This window comes from Malus sylvestris, chromosome 9 (assembly GCF_916048215.2).
Source record: "Malus sylvestris chromosome 9, drMalSylv7.2, whole genome shotgun sequence".
Classification (NCBI taxonomy): Eukaryota; Viridiplantae; Streptophyta; class Magnoliopsida; order Rosales; family Rosaceae; genus Malus; species Malus sylvestris.
Window position 1 is genome coordinate 19577579 of NC_062268.1, and position 20448 is coordinate 19598026.

The window sequence follows — 20448 nt, forward strand, 5'->3', positions numbered from 1 at the left end:
CAAAACATTTTTTGAAAATTTAGGGATGATCCTAAGGTTGTGTAGGTCACTATGGTATATTCATATACCCAATTTAAGCTATGTATGAGAAGTTATTAGCTAGTTTTGTCAATATGCTTTAAAATAACGTTTTTATAGTTAATTCGCATATAGGTGAGACTTATCCCAAGGACGAGCGTATCCACGGGCGACTCGGGGGTTACGACCCGTCGACATACCAATGAGTAGGCTTTTGGTTTTCAATATATATTTATATACTTGATATTTTTCCAGAAATATGTGTTTAAATTATAGTATGCCATAAATGCCATGCATATAAGTTTATAATTCATACGTGAATTGGTATGCGATGCTTTATATATATAAATGTGGTGCTGTGAACGCTCAGGTAAGCTCAGGTAAGTTGGGTTTGGTTATGTGAATCATCGATGATATGATATGTGATTGAATAATGTTGAGTAGGGGTGGGTTCGGTTCAAATCGGTTCGGTTTTTTGCCAAAACCGAAACCAAACCAAAATTTCGGTTTGGTTCAGTTCGGTTCATTTTTTTTCGGTTTCTTTCGGTTCGGTTTTTTTTCGGTTCGGTTTCGATTTTTTGTTTTTTTTTTATTTCAAAAAATGAAAAACATTGAAATTTTAAATTTTAACATCTCTAACACAATCATAACATAAGCATTTTAACTAGAATCAAAGACAATGAAAATAAACATTTAAAGTTGAACTAAAATCATCAATCAAGTCTTCCAAAGTCCAAACTAACAGCCTCACAACACAAAAATCGTACAAATGACTTAGAAAAGTTAAATTGTATGATGTTGTTCAAAGATCAGGGGTGTTAACTTGTAACTGCATGTTGACAACTTGATTAGTAAACGTAATGCGTGGGTGGATTTATTTAGTGTGTGTTGGATTCTTTTCCATCACAAATTACGCAAGTAATCTACCCGAAATAAATGTTTATGGATTCTGTTACATGTTATATGAGAGTAGATTTGGAAAAGAAAGTTGGGGCAAAAGTAGACAGTGCTATGGAGATGGATATAGGTACTTCAGGATGAGGTTTGGTTCCAGAACCTTATATGGGGGAGAAATAATAGGTTAGGGTTTAGAGTTTTTATAGGCCTTTTTTAAATATTTTGAGCTTAAAGTTTGGCAACACATTGGGTTTAGCACATTTTAACTTACAATTGGGTTTAGAAAATAATACCCAAAACAAATAATTAAATAAAAAAATTAGTTTAATTAATTCGGTTCGGTTCGGTTTGATTCGGTTTCTAGATCACTAAAACCGAACCGAACCGAACCAAAAGAATTCGGTTCGGTTCAGTTTTTTCAATTCGGTTCGGTTTTTTCGCTTGGTTCGGTTTTTTGGTTTCGGTTTGGTTCGGTTTTCGGTTTTTTGAACCCACCCCTAATGTTGAGCTCATAAACTGCACTTAGGGTGATTGTGATTTAGCCATAGATATGGCCCAGGCCTGTTTATTATGTCACCTTCCGCACCGTATGCTCATATTGGATCCAATTTAGGTGTACAGTCTTGTCGTACAGACCTTATTTATGGTTCCAACTCATAGGTGACTAGCGATTTATCGCCCAGCTATTATGTGAGAGTAGTATTGAGCATAATTATATTACACTCATTATTGTCGTATGGACTTTTTTGTGTGGTTCCGACTCTTGTGCAGTATGTTGTTGTATAGGTTATTGTAGTAACTCCGGCTAGAGTAACTTTTGACCTATGAATTCAGCCGTACAGACTACCATAGGGGTTCTGGCTCACATGTTATATTTCTATGAAATTATTCTTACCTGAATTGCTTACTCTATTATATCTTGGCATGGCATACATTTGAATATGATTATGTGAAGTATAAATTGAATTGATATGATTTCATATATATTTACGTATATGCTTATATCTTGATTCTGGGAAAAATTATACATGTTTTACAGTGAGGGGTTAGATATGTTATTAAATGAAATGGTTTTGTAAAACATTTGTTTTTGCGCACTCACGTTTTCTGTTTTGCGCCCCTCCAGGTTTTAAGTAAGCTTGTTGTTGGTGGCTTGAGGGCGTCGGCAGTTCTGACCTATCTAAATAATAGTGGGACATTCCTGGTACTGTATAACTAGTACTTGTCCTATTAGACTGTACCTAGACTTATTATGCTCTGATTATGAGTGTTTACTTTTGTAACTAACTCCTATCACTTCCTATTTAGTAGTGCACTCTAGTAACTTGGTTTCCAATTATTCGTATATTTCCTATCATTATTGCTTTCGCACTGTGCACATGGCTACGTCACTCTCACGTGACGGCCAGCATGCATTGATCTCGATCGGGGTGTGTCAGTTTGGTATCAGAGCCTAGGTTTAGTAGTCCTGTATAATTCTTAAATGTTCTAATCTTTGTGATGTCTACGTCAGAACTATGCCGCCTCGTAGAGAGCCCCGTCACTCAGTTGAGCCTAGTTTCCCTAATAGTACTCAATTAGGGGAAGCTATAGTGGCTGCCCTTCAGACTGCTTTCCGTCCTCCCTAGAAGACACCTCTTGAGACTGTGTACAACCTGAAACTGAATCACTTCATTGGAAATGAAGGTCATGAGGGGGCAGAAAAGTGGCTTAATCAGATTGAGAAGACCTTTCTTGTGATGCAGAGTCAAGGGAATCTTTCTCTTGATAGGTGGGTCGAGACGAATACCTAGTTTTTGAGAGAACGACCTGCATCCTAGTGGAGACATGAGTCTTACTAGTTGACCCTAGCAGAGACTGCGGACTGGGGAGTATTTAAAAAGTTGTTTTGAAAAAGGTTCATTCCTCATGAGTATATTGATCGTAAGAAACAAGAGTTTACTCATTTGAAGGAAGGAAAAATGTCAACTAATGAGTATTATAGGATGTTTACTGATCTGTCGAGGTATGATCCGGAGGTTGCTGTTCCGGTTGAGATGCTTCGTCGCTTCAGATTGGGTTCTAAAAAGAAATGGTGTTCCATAGCGACATCGACTCACTGTGCCACTTACCATAAGTTTTATGAGGTTTTACTGCAGAGTAAGGACTCAGAAAACATGCCCAGTGAAAGTGAGGATGAGGAAGGAAAGAATAGGGGCCAGAGACGAGATGATAAGGGAAAAGGGCAAACATTTCAAGGACCTCGCAAGACCCAGAATTTTAAGATGAGTGGTGGCAGTTCCAACTCTTCTAGCAGGGGATTGAGTTCCAGCTCTTCCAGAGGCAGAGAGATTTTAGTGGTCCAAGTGGTTCCGGTGCCCCTTTATGCCATAGGTGTAATAATAGGCATTTTGGGGAGTGTAGAAAAGGCAACAATGGATGTTTTACTTGTGGTTAGATGGGTTATAGGGCTGCTCAATGCCCTCAAAGTCAGCAGAGACCCCAGCAGCCTTCCTTTCCACCGCCTGCACCGACCTAGCAAGCTTTAGGATCTGGTGGTTATACTCAGACTGGGCAATGAGGTGTCCACCAATATCAGGACGACGCCGCTCCTTACACCTCAGGACAATAGCAGTACTCCCAGGATCCTCAGTATCAGAGTAGGTACCCTTAGTACCAGGGAGGATCTATGTCTTATCAGCCACATTCAGCCGGAGGATCTCAGTGGTACCAAGGGGGACATCCCCAGCAGGGAGAGATTGCTGTTAGTAGTGCAGGATCTTCGAGGCAGTCAGGTTAACAGAGGTAGGGACGTGGTGTTCATGCCAACAGAGGTTGCGGTAGACGACAGCAGAATCAGGCGCGTATCCACAACATGTCACTGCAAGATGCCCAGAATAATCCAGATTTAATCATGGGTACGTTAAATATTCTTGGTCATTTTGCTAGAGTATTGATTGATTGTGGTGCTACACATTTTTTTATTTCTCATACATTTGCTCAAGTGACGTAACCCCATTTTACACCTCTAGGATATAATTTAGAGTTTTCTATGCCAAGAGGGGTTAGATGTTTTGTGGATCGAGTATATCCAAGATGTCCAGTGATAGTAGAGGATGTTGTCATGCTGACTAATCTTATGCCGTTGGATATTATGGATTTTGATGTGATTTTAGGCATTGATTGGTTGCACTATAATTGTGCCAAGATAGACTGTTATAGAAAGATAGTCACATTTCATTGTCCTGGATTACCTGAAGTTACATTTGTAGGAGAGCCTAGTGGGGTGAGGCATGGTATTATTTCAACCATGAAAGCAAAAAGATTGTTGTCAAAAGGTTGTCAGAGATATTTGGCTAATGTGGTATTGAACGATGATACTCCTAGTAATGTGGAGGATGTTCGTGTGGTCAGATATTTTCCAGATGTATTCCCTGAAGATTTGCCTGGGTTTCCGCCAGTTAGATATGTGAAGTTTGTTATTGATTTTCTTCCAAGTATGAATCCTATATCCTTGACTCCTTATAGAATGGCTCCTGCTAAATTAAGGGAATTGAAAGTTCCGTTGCAAGAGTTAGTGGATAAAGGTTTTATTTAGCCTAGTACTTCACCTTGGGGAGCTCCAGTTTTATTTGTGAGAAAGAAAGATGGAACTTTGAGGGTGTGCATCGATTACAGGCAATTGAATCGGGTAACCATTAAGAACCGTTGTCCATTGCCTCTTATAGATGATTTATTTGATCAACTCAGAGGTGCCTGTGTATTTTCTAAGATTGACTTGAGGTTAGGTTATTACCAGTTGAAGATTAAAAATGAAGATGTCCCTAAAACCGCATTTAGGACTCGATATGGTCATTATGAGTTCCTTATGATGTCATTCGGGTTAACTAATGCACCAGCAACTTTTATGGATTTGATGAATCGAGTATTCCAGCCATATTTGGATAGGTTTGTTATTGTCTTCATATACGATATTCTGGTATACTCTAAGTCTAAGGCTGAGCATGCTAGACATCTGAAGTTGTTGTTAAGCAGTTTGAGGGAACACCAGCTATATGCTAAATTTAGCAAATGTGAATTTTGGTTGAATCAAGTGGCATTTTTGGGACATGTCATTTATGCTCAATGCATTCAAGTGGATTCTCAAAAGGTGGCAGCTGTGGAGAATTGGGAGTAACCTCAAACAGTCACCGAGGTACGGAGTTTTCTTGGCCTAGCAGGCTATTATAGATGGTTCGTTAAGGATTTTTCAGTGATTGCTTTGCCATTCACGAGGTTGACTCGAAATGATGTTAAGTTTGAGTGGAATAATAAATGTGAGCAAAGTTTCCAACGGTTGAAGTATTATCTCACTCATGCACATGTTCTAGCACTTCCAGATGATAGCGGTAATTATGAGGTTTATGGTGATGGTTCTTTGAATGGTTTGGGTTGTGTATTGATGCAACATGGTAGGGTGATTGCTTATGCTTCGAGACAGTTGAAACCTCATGAGAAGAATTACCCTACACATGATTTGGAGTTGGTGGCTATCATCTTTGCTTTAAAGATTTAGGGACATTATCTTTATGGTGAGAAATGTAAAATCTTCACAGATCATAAGAGTCTTTAGTATCTGTTTACTCAGAGAGATCTTAATCTTCGACAGCAGAGGTGGATTAAGTTACTTAGTGACTATGATTGTACTATTGAGTATCATCCTGGTCGTGCAAATGCAGTGGCGGATGCACTTAGTAGGAAGACTCCAACCAGACTTAATGCCATTTATGATTGTCATGTTCCTCTTCTAGCAGATTTGAGATCCACTGGAGTGGAGTTGGGAGTGGAAAATCGAGAAGAAGCCTTGCTTGCTAATTTTCAAATTAGGCCAATTTTAATTAATTGTGTGCTCGAGGCTTAAATGAATGATGAGGAGACACGTGATATAATTCAAGCAAGGAATCAAGGCAAAAAGAGAGATTTCGGGATTCGAGAATCTGATGGTATGCTTATGCAGGAAAGTAGAATGTATGTGCCGAATAATGAAGAGTTAAAGAAAGAAATTTTGGATGAAGCACATATTTCAGCATATGCGATGCATCCAGGAGGCACTAAGATGTATCATACCATTAGACCATTTTATTATTGGCTAGGTATGAAAAGAGAAATTGCCGAGTATGTGAGTAGGTGTGCCATTTGTCAACAAGTTAAAGCTGAAAGGAAGAAGCTGTTTGGATTGATGCAGCCACTTCCCGTTCCACAGTGGAAATGGGAAAATATTACTATGGATTTTGTGTACAAGCTTCTTCGTACACAAAATGGATATGACGGCATTTGGGTGGTAGTTGATCGGCTTAGGAAGTCAGCATATTTCATTCCAGTGAGGGAGAAGTATTCGTTAAGCCAATTAGCTAAGTTATCTATATCACAAATTGTGAAGTACCATGGTGTGCCAGTTAATATTATCTCTGATCGGGATCCTAGATTTACTTCCAAGTTCTAGATAGCATTCCAAGAAGCTCTTGGTACGAGATTGCTTTATAGTACGACATATCACCCTTAGACAAATGAACAATCTGAGAGGACGATACAGACATTAGAAGATATGTTGAGATTTTCAGTGCTGCAGTTTGGAGATAGTTGGCATGATTGTTTGGATTTGATGGAGTTCGCCTACAACAACAGTTATCATTCGAGTATTGGTATGGCATCATTTGAGACACTTTATGGGAAATCATGTCATACACCTCTATGTTGGTCAGAGGTTGGCGAAAGAGTTTTAGTGGGCCTTGAGATTGTAGATGTGACTACTCAAAATGTTCAGGTAATTAAGTCTAACCTGAAAGCGGCCTAAGATCGACAAAAGAGCTTAGTAGATAAGCAGACCATTGATCGAAAGTATAATGAAGGTGATTGGGTATTTCTAAAGCTATCACCTTGGAAAGGTGTTGTACGATTTGGAAAGAAAGGAAAGTTGAGTGCTAGGTACCTTGGACCATATATGATCATCGAACGAGTCGTTGAGGTTGCTTATAGGCTTGAGTTGCCTCTAGAGTTGTGCAAAGTGCACGATGTGTTTCATGTTTCGATGCTTCGACATTATGTTTCAAATCCTTCACGTGTAATTCCTCCTCAACCTTTGGAAATTAATCCGGATTTGACGTATGATGAGGAACCAATGACTCTTTTGGATTGGAAGGATAAGGAACTAAGGAATAAGACAGTGCGTTTGGTAAAAGTGTTATGGAGAAATCATTCAATGGAAGAAGCTACTTGGGAGACAAAGGATCGAATGAGAGAGATGTATCCACGCTTGTTTTATGATTATTAGTGGATGTATTTGTTATGTATAATTTTGAGGACGAAATTTTCTAAGGTGGGGAGATTGTCACAGCCCGTCCCGAAATTCATTTACCAGTGATGTAAAATGACAGCTTTATCCTTGGACGGGAAAATGGTAGTGTGTATGTGTGACATATTGAGACTTAGAGGTTGTTATGTGGTCTTGGATTGGTGACCACGTGGATCACACACACACCACACTCACTCCTTCTCTCTTATTCCCGTGCTCTCTCTCTCATCTCTTAGACTCTCTCTCTCCTTCTTCTTGTACGAACAAACACCAAAGACCTCTCAAACCTCACAGATCGAGGAAGAAAATTGTACCATTGTGTTCGCGAGGACTTTACGAGTTCAAAGGTATCAATTTCAGGTAAGGAAACCTTCAATTTCACGTGGAAACCTTAGCCCCGATTTTGGTCACTATTCATGTGGACGTAAATATGTTGGTTTCAGGGAATTTCAAGCTCATAGAGAGCTTTAGGAGGTTCGGGGTGGTTCGTTGGATAAATTTGGACGTCGGGATAGCTAGTTTCAAAGTTGACCGGATTATGAGCTTCCTCAGGTAAATTCTAATGGATTTCAAGGCTTAAAATGGTATAACGTGATTCTACATGTTGTTAGCTTTCCAATGGTTCAAATTTCATGAAAAATGGTGCAAAAATGAAGAAGTTAGGACGATTTAAGTATTTTTCCAGAAATTGACGAAGTCACCGGCGACTGGTGACTCGCCAGAGAAGACAGAGAATAATCCATCAGTTTTGACGGAATATGCTGACGCCGTCAGTTAGTTTGGACGGTTACCGTTGCGTTTTAACGGAATATTCCTAACGGCAGTTAGGAAGGATTCCCTGCGCGTGGTGGCGTGTTTTGCCATGCACTCGCTAGTGCGTGGGGGCGTGTGAAGCTTCCAAAAAAATTTCTGAAAATTTGGGGATGATCCTAAGGTTGTGTAGGTCACTGTGGTATATTTATATACCCAATTTAAGCTATGTATGAGAAGTTATTAGTTAGTTTTGTCTATGTGCTTTAAAATAACGTTTTTATAGTTAATTCGCATATATGTGAGACTTATCCCAAGGACGAGCGTATCCACGGGCTACTCGGGGGTTACGACCCGTCGACATACCAGTGAGTGGGCTTTTGATTTTCAATATATATTTATATGCTTGATATTTTCCCAGAAATATGTGTTTAAATAATAGTATGCCATAAATGCCATGCATATAAGTTTATAATTCATACGTGAATTGGTATGTGATGCTTTATATATATAAATGTGGTGCTGTGAACGCTCAGGTAAGCTCAGGTAAGTTGGGTTTGGTTATGTGAATCATCGATGATGTGATATGTGATTGAATAATGTTGAGCTCATAAACTGCATTTAAGGTGATTGTGATTTAGCCATAGATATGGCACATGCCTGTTTATTATGTCACCTTCCGCACTGTATGCTCATATTGGATCCAATTTAGGTGCACAGTCTTGTCGTACAAACCTTATTTATGGTTCTGACTCGTAGGTGACTAGCGATTTATCGCCCAGCTATTATGTGAGAGTAGTATTGAGCATAATTATATTACACCCATTATTGTCGTATAGACCTTTTTGTGTGGTTCTGACTCTTGTGCAGTATGTTGTCGTATAGGTTATTGTAGTGACTCCGGCTAGAGTAACTTTTGACCTATGAATTCAGCCGTACAGACTACCATAGGGGTTCCGGCTCACATATTATATTTCTATGAAATTATTCTTACCTGAATTGCTTACTCTATTATATCTTGGCATGACATACATTTGAATATGATTATGTGAAGTATAAATTGAATTGATCTGATTTCATATATATTTACGTATATGCTTATATCTTGATTCTGGGAAAAATTATACATGTTTTACAGCGATGGGTTAGATATGTTATTAAATGAAATGGTTTTGTAAAACATTTGTTTTTGCCCACTCACGTTTTCTGTTTTGCGCCCCTACAGGTTTTAAGTAAGCTTGTTGTTGGTGGCTTGAGGGCGTCGGCAGTTCTGACCTATCTAAATAATAGTGGGACATTCCTGGTACTGTATAATTAGTACTTGTCCTACTAGACTGCACCTAGACTTATTATGCTCTGATTATGAGTGTTTACTTTTGTAAATAACTCCTATCACTTCCTGTTTAGTAGTGCAATCTAGTAACTTGTTTCCAATTATTCGTATATTTCCTATCATTATTGCTTCCGCACTGTGCACATGGCTACGTCACTCTCACGTGACGACCAGCATGCCTTGATCTCGGTCGGGGTGTGTCATATTTTCCCACCCATCTTTTAATAAAATATTAAGGCCATTTGTTTTTTTTGTGGTCCCTGTAATGACACGCCACTTTCAATGTGACCCTTGTGGTGAAAAATCTATTAATTAAACCCCCTGTGGTGAGCCCTGCTAGCAATTGAGGTTCAAATCCAAAGTTCCATTAATCTTCCGTTAAATAAAATCATTGACTATCACATGTGTATCGGTCAAAATTAAGTTTATTTATTTCGGAAAATAAAAAAACAAAAACATGATTGAATTAAAATAAAATTACAAATAAAAGAAACTTGTAAAGATAAAAAAAAAAAAAACCCAACAGTTCCCGTATCTCATCTCAGGCTCCTAGCCACCACCATAGCCACTAATGGACCTCCTCTACCATCACTAACCATCACCCAATTTGATAGCGCATGTATCTCAACCTATATAATGCAGAAAAATCACATATGTACAATAATAACTTAAAGAGTTAAAGACAATGGGTGAAATGCAATATATATGCATTCAGATGGGTGAAAAGCATTGTAGAATTAAAGACAATGGATGAAAGGCATTGCAGAAAATTCAATCTTCATGTCCGCCCTCCACATATGAACTTCAAGAGAGTAAGAAAGTTAAAAGAATTAAAATTCAAAGAAGATTAAGAAAAAAAAATGGAAAGGTTGTGTACTGGCCAACTAGGGCCTACATAAAACCACATTACCAATTAAAGACAAAAATGAAAGGCATTTATGCATTCAAACTGGTACAAATTGATAGAAGAATAAAAATTCAAGTAAGACTAAGACTCTAACTCATGATCAAAGACGTGTTGGCATTGAAAAAAAAAACAATGGTATATTAGAAGTATTAGGATTTCCAAACAAAATTAAACCATACCTAAGAAATTAGGCGCGACTTCACATTCACCTCTTCTCCTAGCCATAGACGTGGTTTTAAAGGTTTAGTTTCAATCTTCGCATTCAAGTTTCTTTTTTTAACTTTTTAATTTTTTTTGTAAAATCTAATTTCAGTTAAACCCTAAATTATACTAGATGTCCATTGAATAAGATGTAATTTGGATTGAAATGACGAATTTGACCCCTCATGTGATAGTCACGTGAAATTATTTAACAGAAGATTAACGGAAATTTGGATTTGAACCTCAATTGCTAACAACACCCACCACGAGGGTTAAATTAAAAGTTTTTTTACCACAAAGATCATATTGAAAATGGTATGTCACCACAAGAATCACGAAAAAAAATTGGCCAAATATTAATAACATGTTTACTCTTATAGAAAAAGAACTTTAAGCCCTTATCCCGTTTTTCTCTCGCCTTTGCTTCTCTCTCTTCGGCTTCAACTGCTCTCGGCTACATCGACCGCCACGACATCTCCACCATTGGCCACCGTCTCTCTCACTTCATCCCCTCTATATATGTGTATATTAGTTCCTCTCTCTCTCTCTCTCTCTCTCTTCGTCCCTAATAAACGCCATGAACATGATGGCACTTTTTAGGCGTCATAGAATTATTTTTTATGGCATTTGATCAACGCCGTAAATCTTTCTTTCTCTCTCTGAATCTGACTTTTCACCAATTTCACTTTATTTTCGAATCTGCAATTTTTCTTCGAAGTTCATTAGATTAGGTTCCATCCAATTTTCTAGGCAGCTCATTGTTGAGTGTATTTGGAATTTTTCAGAATTTTGGAAATATGAATTTAGAAAATTCTTCAAATTTTTTCAGAAATTTATGTTTTATTAAATTAGTTTCCATCCAATCATCTACTTTGTCCTATTGACTTGCAGTATGTTGCTAAAAAGGAAGTTCAAGGAATTAGGATTTATAGGGGTGGGGGAATAAGATTTTAATTTTTTTTAATTTTTATGGTGAGTGAGTTTATAAAATGGGTGAAAAAATAGAACACTGAAGTGGGTCTATTCATCAATAGCCACATGGGCCTTGGCCAATTTCCTTTTTCTGGTTTTTTTTTTAAATGTATTTTATTTATTAAATTAGATGGTAATTGGAATTTAATCAATTGTTGCGGGTACTTTCCCCATTACCAACTAAGGGTTCTTCATTTTTCATAATTATTTTTTATTTGACATATTTATGTATTTTTCAATTTATATCCATTGGCATTGACCCTTTTCTCCACCTTAGCAAACTTTCCTTATTAGGATGACATCAATTTTAGTTAGATGGAAGGGAAATAAGACATTTTCAATGGGAAATTACTTTATATGAATGGAGAATTTCACTGGGGTGCTCCTATTTCCCTTCCATTGTTCCTTCCTTCTTAATTAAAAGGGATTTCAGTACATATATAAGGAAAGGGATCCTCTCCGGATCCCTTCCTCCTAATCCACGAAATTCATATCGTTGAAAATTGATCAAACGACTACAAATAGGAGTCCACTTTAAAAGTTATAATAACTTCAATCATTGAATCAAATTTCAACGGCATGGATTCCTGATTTGGTGGATTAGGAGGATGAGATCCTGAGAGATCCCTTTCCTACATATAAATTCATAACTCAGCTATATATATATTCAAAATCCGTCTTTAATTACATTTTACTGAATCATTCGTACATGTCTACTCTTTGTTCTTTATTCAGAAACATATACCAGAAAGAAAATGAACAAACAGATATTCGGATTTGCATTCAAACGAGTCACATCCCCTAACCGCGCGACAAGGATGCTTCCTAGGCTGAACTCAAACCTCTAATTTCAAAACTTCATGTTGTGTGCCACAACTTCTTAATTTCCTTTTCGGAGTTTCCTATCAAGTCTATTGGTCAGAAGCCAGAGTTTTTTTCAACTCTTTCTTGTTCACCTGCGATCAGATATACAATGTTAATACGCCTTACAAGTCTATGAGTAAATAAACAAGAGAGTACAATGCTTTTACAGAAAACATGGAAATCAAAAAGTAAATTACCTTTCCCATAGCATTCCGAGGTAGTGAATCCCACAGAATCAGTTGCGTTGGTATCTGGAAACGTGTAATGTAGATCCCGTTATTTGTAGTGCGAATATAGTTCCATTGTTTGAAATATATGTGTTTGTAAAGGATACGTTAAATGCTTTTTCATCAAGAATTTGTTTAGGTAATACTGTTTTAATCCCCCACCACCTCCATTAACCCTCCCCAATTACAAAAAGGAATAAAGGTACATGGATGAAGGCGGGGAACTTGACCTAGCAACTTCATACACTAAAAGGCATAGTGGAATTGCCGACTTTACTTCATGCTGACAATATATAATGTTGGAGCTTTTGGAAAGGGGCTTTGTGTTATGAGATGAGCATTTGGAAGTTAATCATGATTCATGGTATCATCAGTCATGATTATTGAATGTTTATAACTAGATAACTGAAGCGAAGGCTACTATCGACAAAACAAGAGTGGTCTTATAGCTCTAATTGGACGAAGAAAAACAAAAAGTGAATGATGATCAATAATACCTTGTATGGTGCAAGTTTGTCTTTAGCCCAAAAGGATAGTTCCTCCAAGCTTATAGCAGGTTTCAGTTCTTCCCTTTGCTTCCTCTTTGTTTCCACCTCTGGCACAATTATTGCACAAACAGCTTCTCCATAGTCTTTGTCCGGTAAGCCCAACACACAACACTCCTCCACAGCTGGGTGCTACACAGAAACGGGTGGTTTTAGTTAGAAAGATTCAATGCTTCATTCATCACTTTACTTGTTTTTTGTTTCTATAGATTGACTCGCAAAGAAAACAAAATTGTTGCACATCTATAACAAAACAGCCTAAACAGGAATATAGGTGAAAAAACCCACCTGTAAAAGAACTGATTCAATTTCTAACGCAGATAACTTGTATCCACCAACCTTCATGATATCAGCACTGGTACCTGATAAACGTCATAAAAAAAAGGAGAGGAGAGGAGAAGAAAAATGAATTCATAAGTTAGAGGTCCTTTAATTATCTGCATTGTTGAAAAATGAATTCATAAGTTAGAGGTCCTTTAATTATCTGCATTGTTAACCAGAAGCAACAAAATCACAGGGACGCGACAAATTTTTTATGCCATCATTTTTTTAATGGTCCATCTCGTACAGGATAATCTGAGACTTGTAAAAGTAAAAATTGAAAGAATGCATCAATTGGAGTATCATGTGCGAGTTATAGATATCCTTACGTCCTAATATGATGTAGTACCCATCTTCGTCCACTGTACCAGCATCTCCAGTTCTGAAATACCCATCACTTGTAAATGATTGCTTTGTTACCTAGACTACGATCACAACGGCGTAAGAGAAATTTGTTGAGACCCTTCAAAATATCATTCTGCCATATATGTATAATAGATATACCCCATTTTACAATCTTCAATCAGAAGTCAATACTATTGGACAACTCACATACATATATGCGCAAGGTGTGTGCGTGTGTGAGTGGGTGTGCAGTGTATGGGTATTTTATCGCATGTAGCATCAACTTTATAAAATGGGGGTAAGGCTAGCCGACATTCACCTCTCCCAGACCCTGCGTAAAGCGGGAGCCTTGTGCACTGGGTACGACCTTTTTTAGCATCAACTTTATGATATGAGAAATTACCTCAGGAAGCTTCCAATATTCCTTGAATAATGAAGGACTTTTGACACACAGCTCACCAACACCTGTAGCATCACTTCCATTTTCATCTTCAGCAACAATCTTTACCTATAACAGATGATGATTTATATAGACAAAGTCCAACATAAATATATGTGTGTGTATATATAATATGTATATAATTTGTAGTTACTTCTTGTTAAGATGGTATAAACTCCAATCTGTGAGACATGACACCACATTCTATCAACAATTTACTGGATGTTTAGAGGACCAGGCTAATTATTCTTTGTGAATAAGCAACAAGAAGTCCACCAATTAAATGCTCATGATTCGCTATTATCAGTGGTTTCCTTCAGTTCGAGGGCCACTATTAAAAATTCCGTATAAGCAAAAGCTTCCTTCACAAGGCTTTTAAAAGTTATACTGCTACCAGAAGTATATTTTGCAAACTGTAGCCCACTCACCTCCACACCCGGAAATGGTTTTCCTACCGTGCCTGCTTTCCGCTCACCTCTTAAGGGGTTTGATATTGCCATGACAAACTAAAAACATCATAAACCATATATATATAAGCTTAGCTTATCTTTTCAGTTTGGAAAATATTAAACAGCATGAACCTCTTCAAAAAGTGATAATAGTAATTAAAAGTAAATGAAACTAGATATCACTTACCTCTGTCATGCCATAACGTTCCAAAAGACGATGTCCTGTGATGGTTTCCCATTTTTGCATTACAGGAAGAGGGAGTGCAGAGGAACCACACATCTATGAGAAAGATATAAGGTTCTTAGCCATGGGCATTCACCAAAGACTCTAATACAGAGGAAGGACCAAATCTGAATTTAAAGAACAATTTGCACAACAATAGGGCAGTTCACTGCAGGCGTTATAGCTGTTAGTATCTAAATAATAAACTGTCATATGCATTTCTGGTAAAGATCCAGTAATAAATATTTAAAAAAAAAAACATCTTACTTCATAATACAAATTAAAAACAAAAATGTTACTGGGGCAAGAAACAGCTTTCAGGCTACTTACCATTAGACGCAACTGTTTTGCAGCATAGGCAGAGGCAACTTTTAGCTCTTGATCCATTGCATTGTGAGCTTGTATCAATCGAGCATACATGGTTGGAACCTACACAAAACAAAGCTAATATAACTTGCAGTCCAACTAAATAAAGATAACTATTTTGCAACTAAACCAGTATGCAGAGACATGCAATGCAATAGATGCATAACAAGTTTACTCTTCAATTTACGTATTGAAGATTATAAAACAAATGAACAACCAGCAGATAACTGATATAAGATGACATTTCCCAAAGTTTTGAATTCCTATGAAATTATAATATGTGCAATAGACCTTCATGTTGCATGCAATGCAATAGATGCATAACAAGTTTACTCTTCAATTTACGTATTGAAGATTATAAAACAAATGAACAACCAGCAGATAACTGATATAAGATGACATTTCCCAAAGTTTTGAATTCCTATGAAATTATAATATGTGCAATAGACCTTCATGTTGCATAGATAGCGAGTTTCTTTAGCATCAAAATCGTTGACATACAAAGTGCACTTACTCCAGTAAAGACCGTTATGCCATCATCTGCATTAGATCCACTAACTGGATATGCTTCCCGCCACCTCTGCCAAATTTCCCTTACGCTAAATTTTGGCATAAACTCAACCTTCAACAATACAAACAGAACAACTAGAACTATCATGAATAGCGCAGCAAGACACGTGCACAAAAACATGCACGCACCCAAGAAGACAATGGAAAAGCCTACAATTGACAAAGCAACCAAAGGAAAAAAAAGACTCATACCGTGGAACCGGCGTAGAGGGGAGCAAGTACAGCATTAAAAAGCCCATGAACATGTATTTTATAGGTCAAGGATCCATTAAAGCATGTTTCAAACCACTTATCCCCACATTGGTGTAGTTTATGCAAAGCTAAGGAGGAGAGTGTAAATCACATCTTTCTTCATTGCTCCTACTCAATCCAACTGTGGTGGAAACTGTTTCAGGAGGTTAAAGTAAGTTGGGTCATTCCTAAAGGGTGTTTTGAGCTACTAAGCACCAATTTTAAGGCACTTGGAAAAGGGAAAAAATCCAAAGCTTTGTGGGGTTGCCTGGTATCGGCAATTTTTTGGAATATATGGCTGGAACGCAACAAAAGGATTTTTGAAGACTATACTGGAGTGGGGGCAGAAGTACTTTGGGGGAGAGTAAAATATTGGGCATCTTTTTGGGCTTCGGTTACTAAAGAGTTTAATAATTGCTCTCTATCTCAAATACTGTGGGATTTGTTAGCAGCAGTTAAATGAGCTAGGTCTAGAATTGGCTGCTATAGCCAAATCCTATTGGGATTTTCCTTTCTAATTTGTTGGTGGACTTCTTATCCACTTCTGTGTATTTCTCTATTCTTTAATAAAATTGTTTCTTCTCAAAAAAAAAAAAAAAAAAAAAAATCCAATCCACATACCAACTAGATCCGCAACTAAAAATTTCAAATCAAATTTCTAACAGAAACAGAAGACATTGAAGACATCAGCTAAAAGTAAGCAAAGACTGCATTTGAAAACTATACAATTTTGCAAGCAAATACACAAAAACTGAAGGATATGATGTAGAGGTAAACAATTCAAAAATTGATCGGCAGATGTATACCCCCAAGCTTCTGCCAAAGTTTGGACCTGAAATTGAGTCAAGATCAGGGAAAAATTGAGAACCATAAGTAACACCAATCGATATCCTACACCTAACCAGACAACTATTCTATTGGTGAAACAAAATATAGCTAAATCTTTGCTTGAAAGGATAGATAAAGTGCATACTTGTGCACCAATGCTTTTGTGCGTGTGAACAACTCCTTTCGGTTTTCCTGTTGTGCCACTAGTGTATATGACTAATGCAGGATCCTCACCTGCGCAAGAAAAAATGAAAGCATGACAATAAAAATGACAGCATCCTAATACAGAAAATAAATTCACATAATTCTTAAAGACAAAATATCTCTCTTACTTGTTTGTTTTATATTCCGGTGAAAAATTGCATCTGCATCTAGTCCTCCTGCTTGTAAACTACCAGCTGCACTTTCTGGTGAAGAACTACTGGGAACTGGTGGAATAAGAGAGGTTTGGGCAGCACATTTAGCAGCAACATTTTCCATGAGTTGCATATGATCTTCGGTACTCAGTATCATTGAGACGTCCTGTAAATGTAGATAATGATTAAAGGCCGGTAGATTTATGACCAAAACAAAAGGCAAAAAGGCAGGATGAAGATAAGGTATGGCGGCATGAACTAAGACTAGTTAGTGCATATATAGCCTTTTCTATTTCCAACTTATGACATGTGTTTCAGAGATCATACCAAGTTAATCTATACAGCAAGCTTTCTGAATCTGCACTTAAAAGAAAATTTAGAAACAAAAATATAGAAGAAACTCTTATCAAAATACTAGTATGGTATCAGGCAGACATAATTCGGTTTGAATATGAACAACAACATTATTGCTCAAAACCCATGTCCGCTACAACAGTTTTAAATCCAAGATTCAAAATTTAGAGATCATGAAAAATATGTTGCATCCATAAAAGAAAGAGAATAATTTTTAATAAGAAACTAATTCAATTAATAGTGCTGAGAAAAACAAAAGTTGTTGAGACAGAAAAGTAAAAAGACGGGAATTTGGGGACTCACTGAGTCATTTATGACATGCAAGAGCTCAGCTTCAGGATAGCTGAGAGCGAGTGGAACTGCAACACCTCCACAAAGCCATGTCCCAAGTATACCAGCGACAAACTCAGCCGAGGGCTTAGCCACAATTCCTATTCTAGCCCCTCCAAGATGCCCTTGTCCCTTCCCACCATCAATCAATGCTGAAGAAGTCTGTACACCAAAGACACCAAAGATTAAGCTAAAATATTGTTCCGAAGGGGAAGAATGGGGCGGAGGAGGAGGGGGAAATAATAAATATTCGAGGGAAAAGTAAAAACTAAAACTCACAGCATTAAATTCACCGGTAGATAACAATCTGGATATCCTTGATGCAGATGAGATTAGTTGGTTGTAACTGTAACTCTTGTGATTAGATCGAATAGCAATAGTATCATGAGTATCAGACCCTTGATTAGCTACCTTTGACTCCTCCATATATGAACCAGATTGCAATGCTGCAATGGATTGAAAATGCAAGAAAAAAAAGAAAAGAAAAAAGGAAACAGCTAATTATATAGAAAACTAAGTTTGTAACAAAAATAAATACATAACATCTAATTTCTAGCTTCCTATAGGAATAATGATAAACAATCAATAAGCAAACATTGCACCTGCATTTTCGATAGAGACATAAAAAGAGGATTCTTTACAAATTATGGTATAACATGTATCTCCAAACTTAATTCCGCAGTGTAACTTGAAAACTGAATTCCACTTCATATTCACAACAAAGTGCACTCCTAGCAGAAACAAATTTTGGAGAAGGGGTGAAGGACATTTGAAGGGGCACATCGTGTTCATCCGAAAATCCAAAGACAAAAATAAAGTTTCAATGCGTTAAAGTAAAAAATTCCAAGTGACTGGTACATCTGATAGAAGATATCAACAATCAAATATCGTGCTCAAGGGAATGCAGTAAATTTGATCAACTAGAAGCATCCAATCCAACTGTATTTTCTTATCTTATTTCGGTCCAATTACAGAGGTAAACTAAACTTTCTGGGTTCAAACTCCTAAAATGTGAAGGACTTTTTATTAATTGGATTAAAGCTAGGAGTTCAATACTGAAAATAATTCAGAGCAAAACAGCGGCAAAATCTTGTTTGTGTTGCTACGAAAACATCGAAAAGAAAAGCAGTTGGTCCGTCTGGAAGAGAATTAAAACACAAATTTCCCACAAATGATTCGTCCTTAATATTCACATGCAACAAATATCAATCCTCTGTTTGATTACCCACTGAAAACATATTATCGAAAACCCGTCACGATGGACCACAATCCAGAAAACCGATAAACCCCAATCCTATCCAGACAAAATGATTCGTCCTTCCCTCCAATTTTTCCCAAGAACAGAAAAAATGACAGCATTTCCCCTCATTTTCTTTCATTCTCTCCAGCTTTCTCAGCAACCAAACAAGCACATTGGAACTAATAAACCAACAACATAGAGTAACGAACTTACAGGAGAAATGCGGAGAGTGTGACCAGCAGAGCAAAGGGTGGGTGCGTCTGAGAGAAGGTGGGTAGGAGGAGGAGGAGGAGAAGAGTGACCTCAAAAGTTGCTGGTTGAGGTGATTAAATGGCGCGGTGGATCGCAAATACAGGTGGAGGTGGAGCATATTAATGGGTGGCAGATTTTGGTGTGGTCACTGTCAGTGAATAATCAATCAGTTGATGTTGGTTGTTGGAGTCGTAGGTGGAGGGGAGACTGGTTTGGCCGGCATTCAAGCCTCACTCGAGAAGTTCATGGTTTGGTTTGTGAAGGACTTGTATACCGTACGAGATGCTGCTATAAAAACACGCAACCTTGCGAGGGGACCCGGCATTATATGCGTGTGCTTAATCCCTTGGTTTTGCTTGTGATGGTAGGCAATTTGGTATTTGATAGCTTTTTACTAAAACGGTTTTATTGGGTTTAGAAAGTAGCAAGCTGTAAAGTAAACCACTTGAACGTTTGGTAAATTGTACTTGCAAGTGTTCTAGATATGCAAAACAGTGTCATGACATTTGGGCTTTTTAGCCAAAATAATCCTTGAGATTGATCGAACTCTTTATTTAGTATTTTTGAATTCGATAGAATTAGTCGCTGAGTTTATTTACCGTCAATCATTTTGGTATTTCATGAAAAATCTTCATTAAATAAAGATAAAACGGCAAAAAACTCTCAATTTTGTCAAATCATTTTGGACCATTATTTTTTTAAAATGAGAGTATTTTGTCATTGTGATCCTTATTTAACAGAATGCTTTACGGAATGACTAAAATGATGAATGCTGGACAAACTCAAGGACCACTTCTATCGATTTCAAATCTTATGAACCAAAGTGAGGAGTTATGTCAATCTTAAGAATCATTTTGGCTAAAAAATCTAACATTTGGTTGAAATTGACTTGCTTTTGTGGTTAAAAGGTGGGTGGCAAAGGTAGTGGAAGGTCAGTGGGTGGCGATGATGGTCAATGGTGTTCGGGTGGCATGGTGGCAAAAATAATGGTGGAGGTTGTTAAGGGTAACGGTGACGCTAGTCATATTTTTGTGGTGGTTGAAATGGTTAATTGTCATGTAAAGGCAACATTGATTGTGTGGTAATGGCAACAATAGTGGTAGGTGGTGGGGGTGCAAAT

General features: G+C 37.5%; 1 protein-coding gene across 1 annotated transcript; it reads right to left on the minus strand.

Annotated features, from left to right (window-relative positions):
• Window positions 1-12027: 12027 nt before the first annotated feature.
• On the minus strand, window positions 12028-19617 carry LOC126634445 (probable CoA ligase CCL8). Its single transcript, XM_050304970.1, has 17 exons — window positions 19290-19617; window positions 18116-18282; window positions 17810-17998; window positions 17129-17318; window positions 16942-17030; window positions 16729-16800; window positions 15930-15980; window positions 15682-15789; window positions 15132-15230; window positions 14766-14858; window positions 14558-14635; window positions 14094-14198; window positions 13675-13765; window positions 13313-13386; window positions 12977-13156; window positions 12450-12503; window positions 12028-12344 (listed from the first exon to the last, which is right to left on the minus strand). Exons 1-17 carry the CDS (start codon window positions 19444-19446, stop codon window positions 12300-12302), a joined length of 1842 nt encoding a protein of 613 aa, XP_050160927.1. The 5' UTR covers window positions 19447-19617; the 3' UTR covers window positions 12028-12299.
• Window positions 19618-20448: the final 831 nt, after the last annotated feature.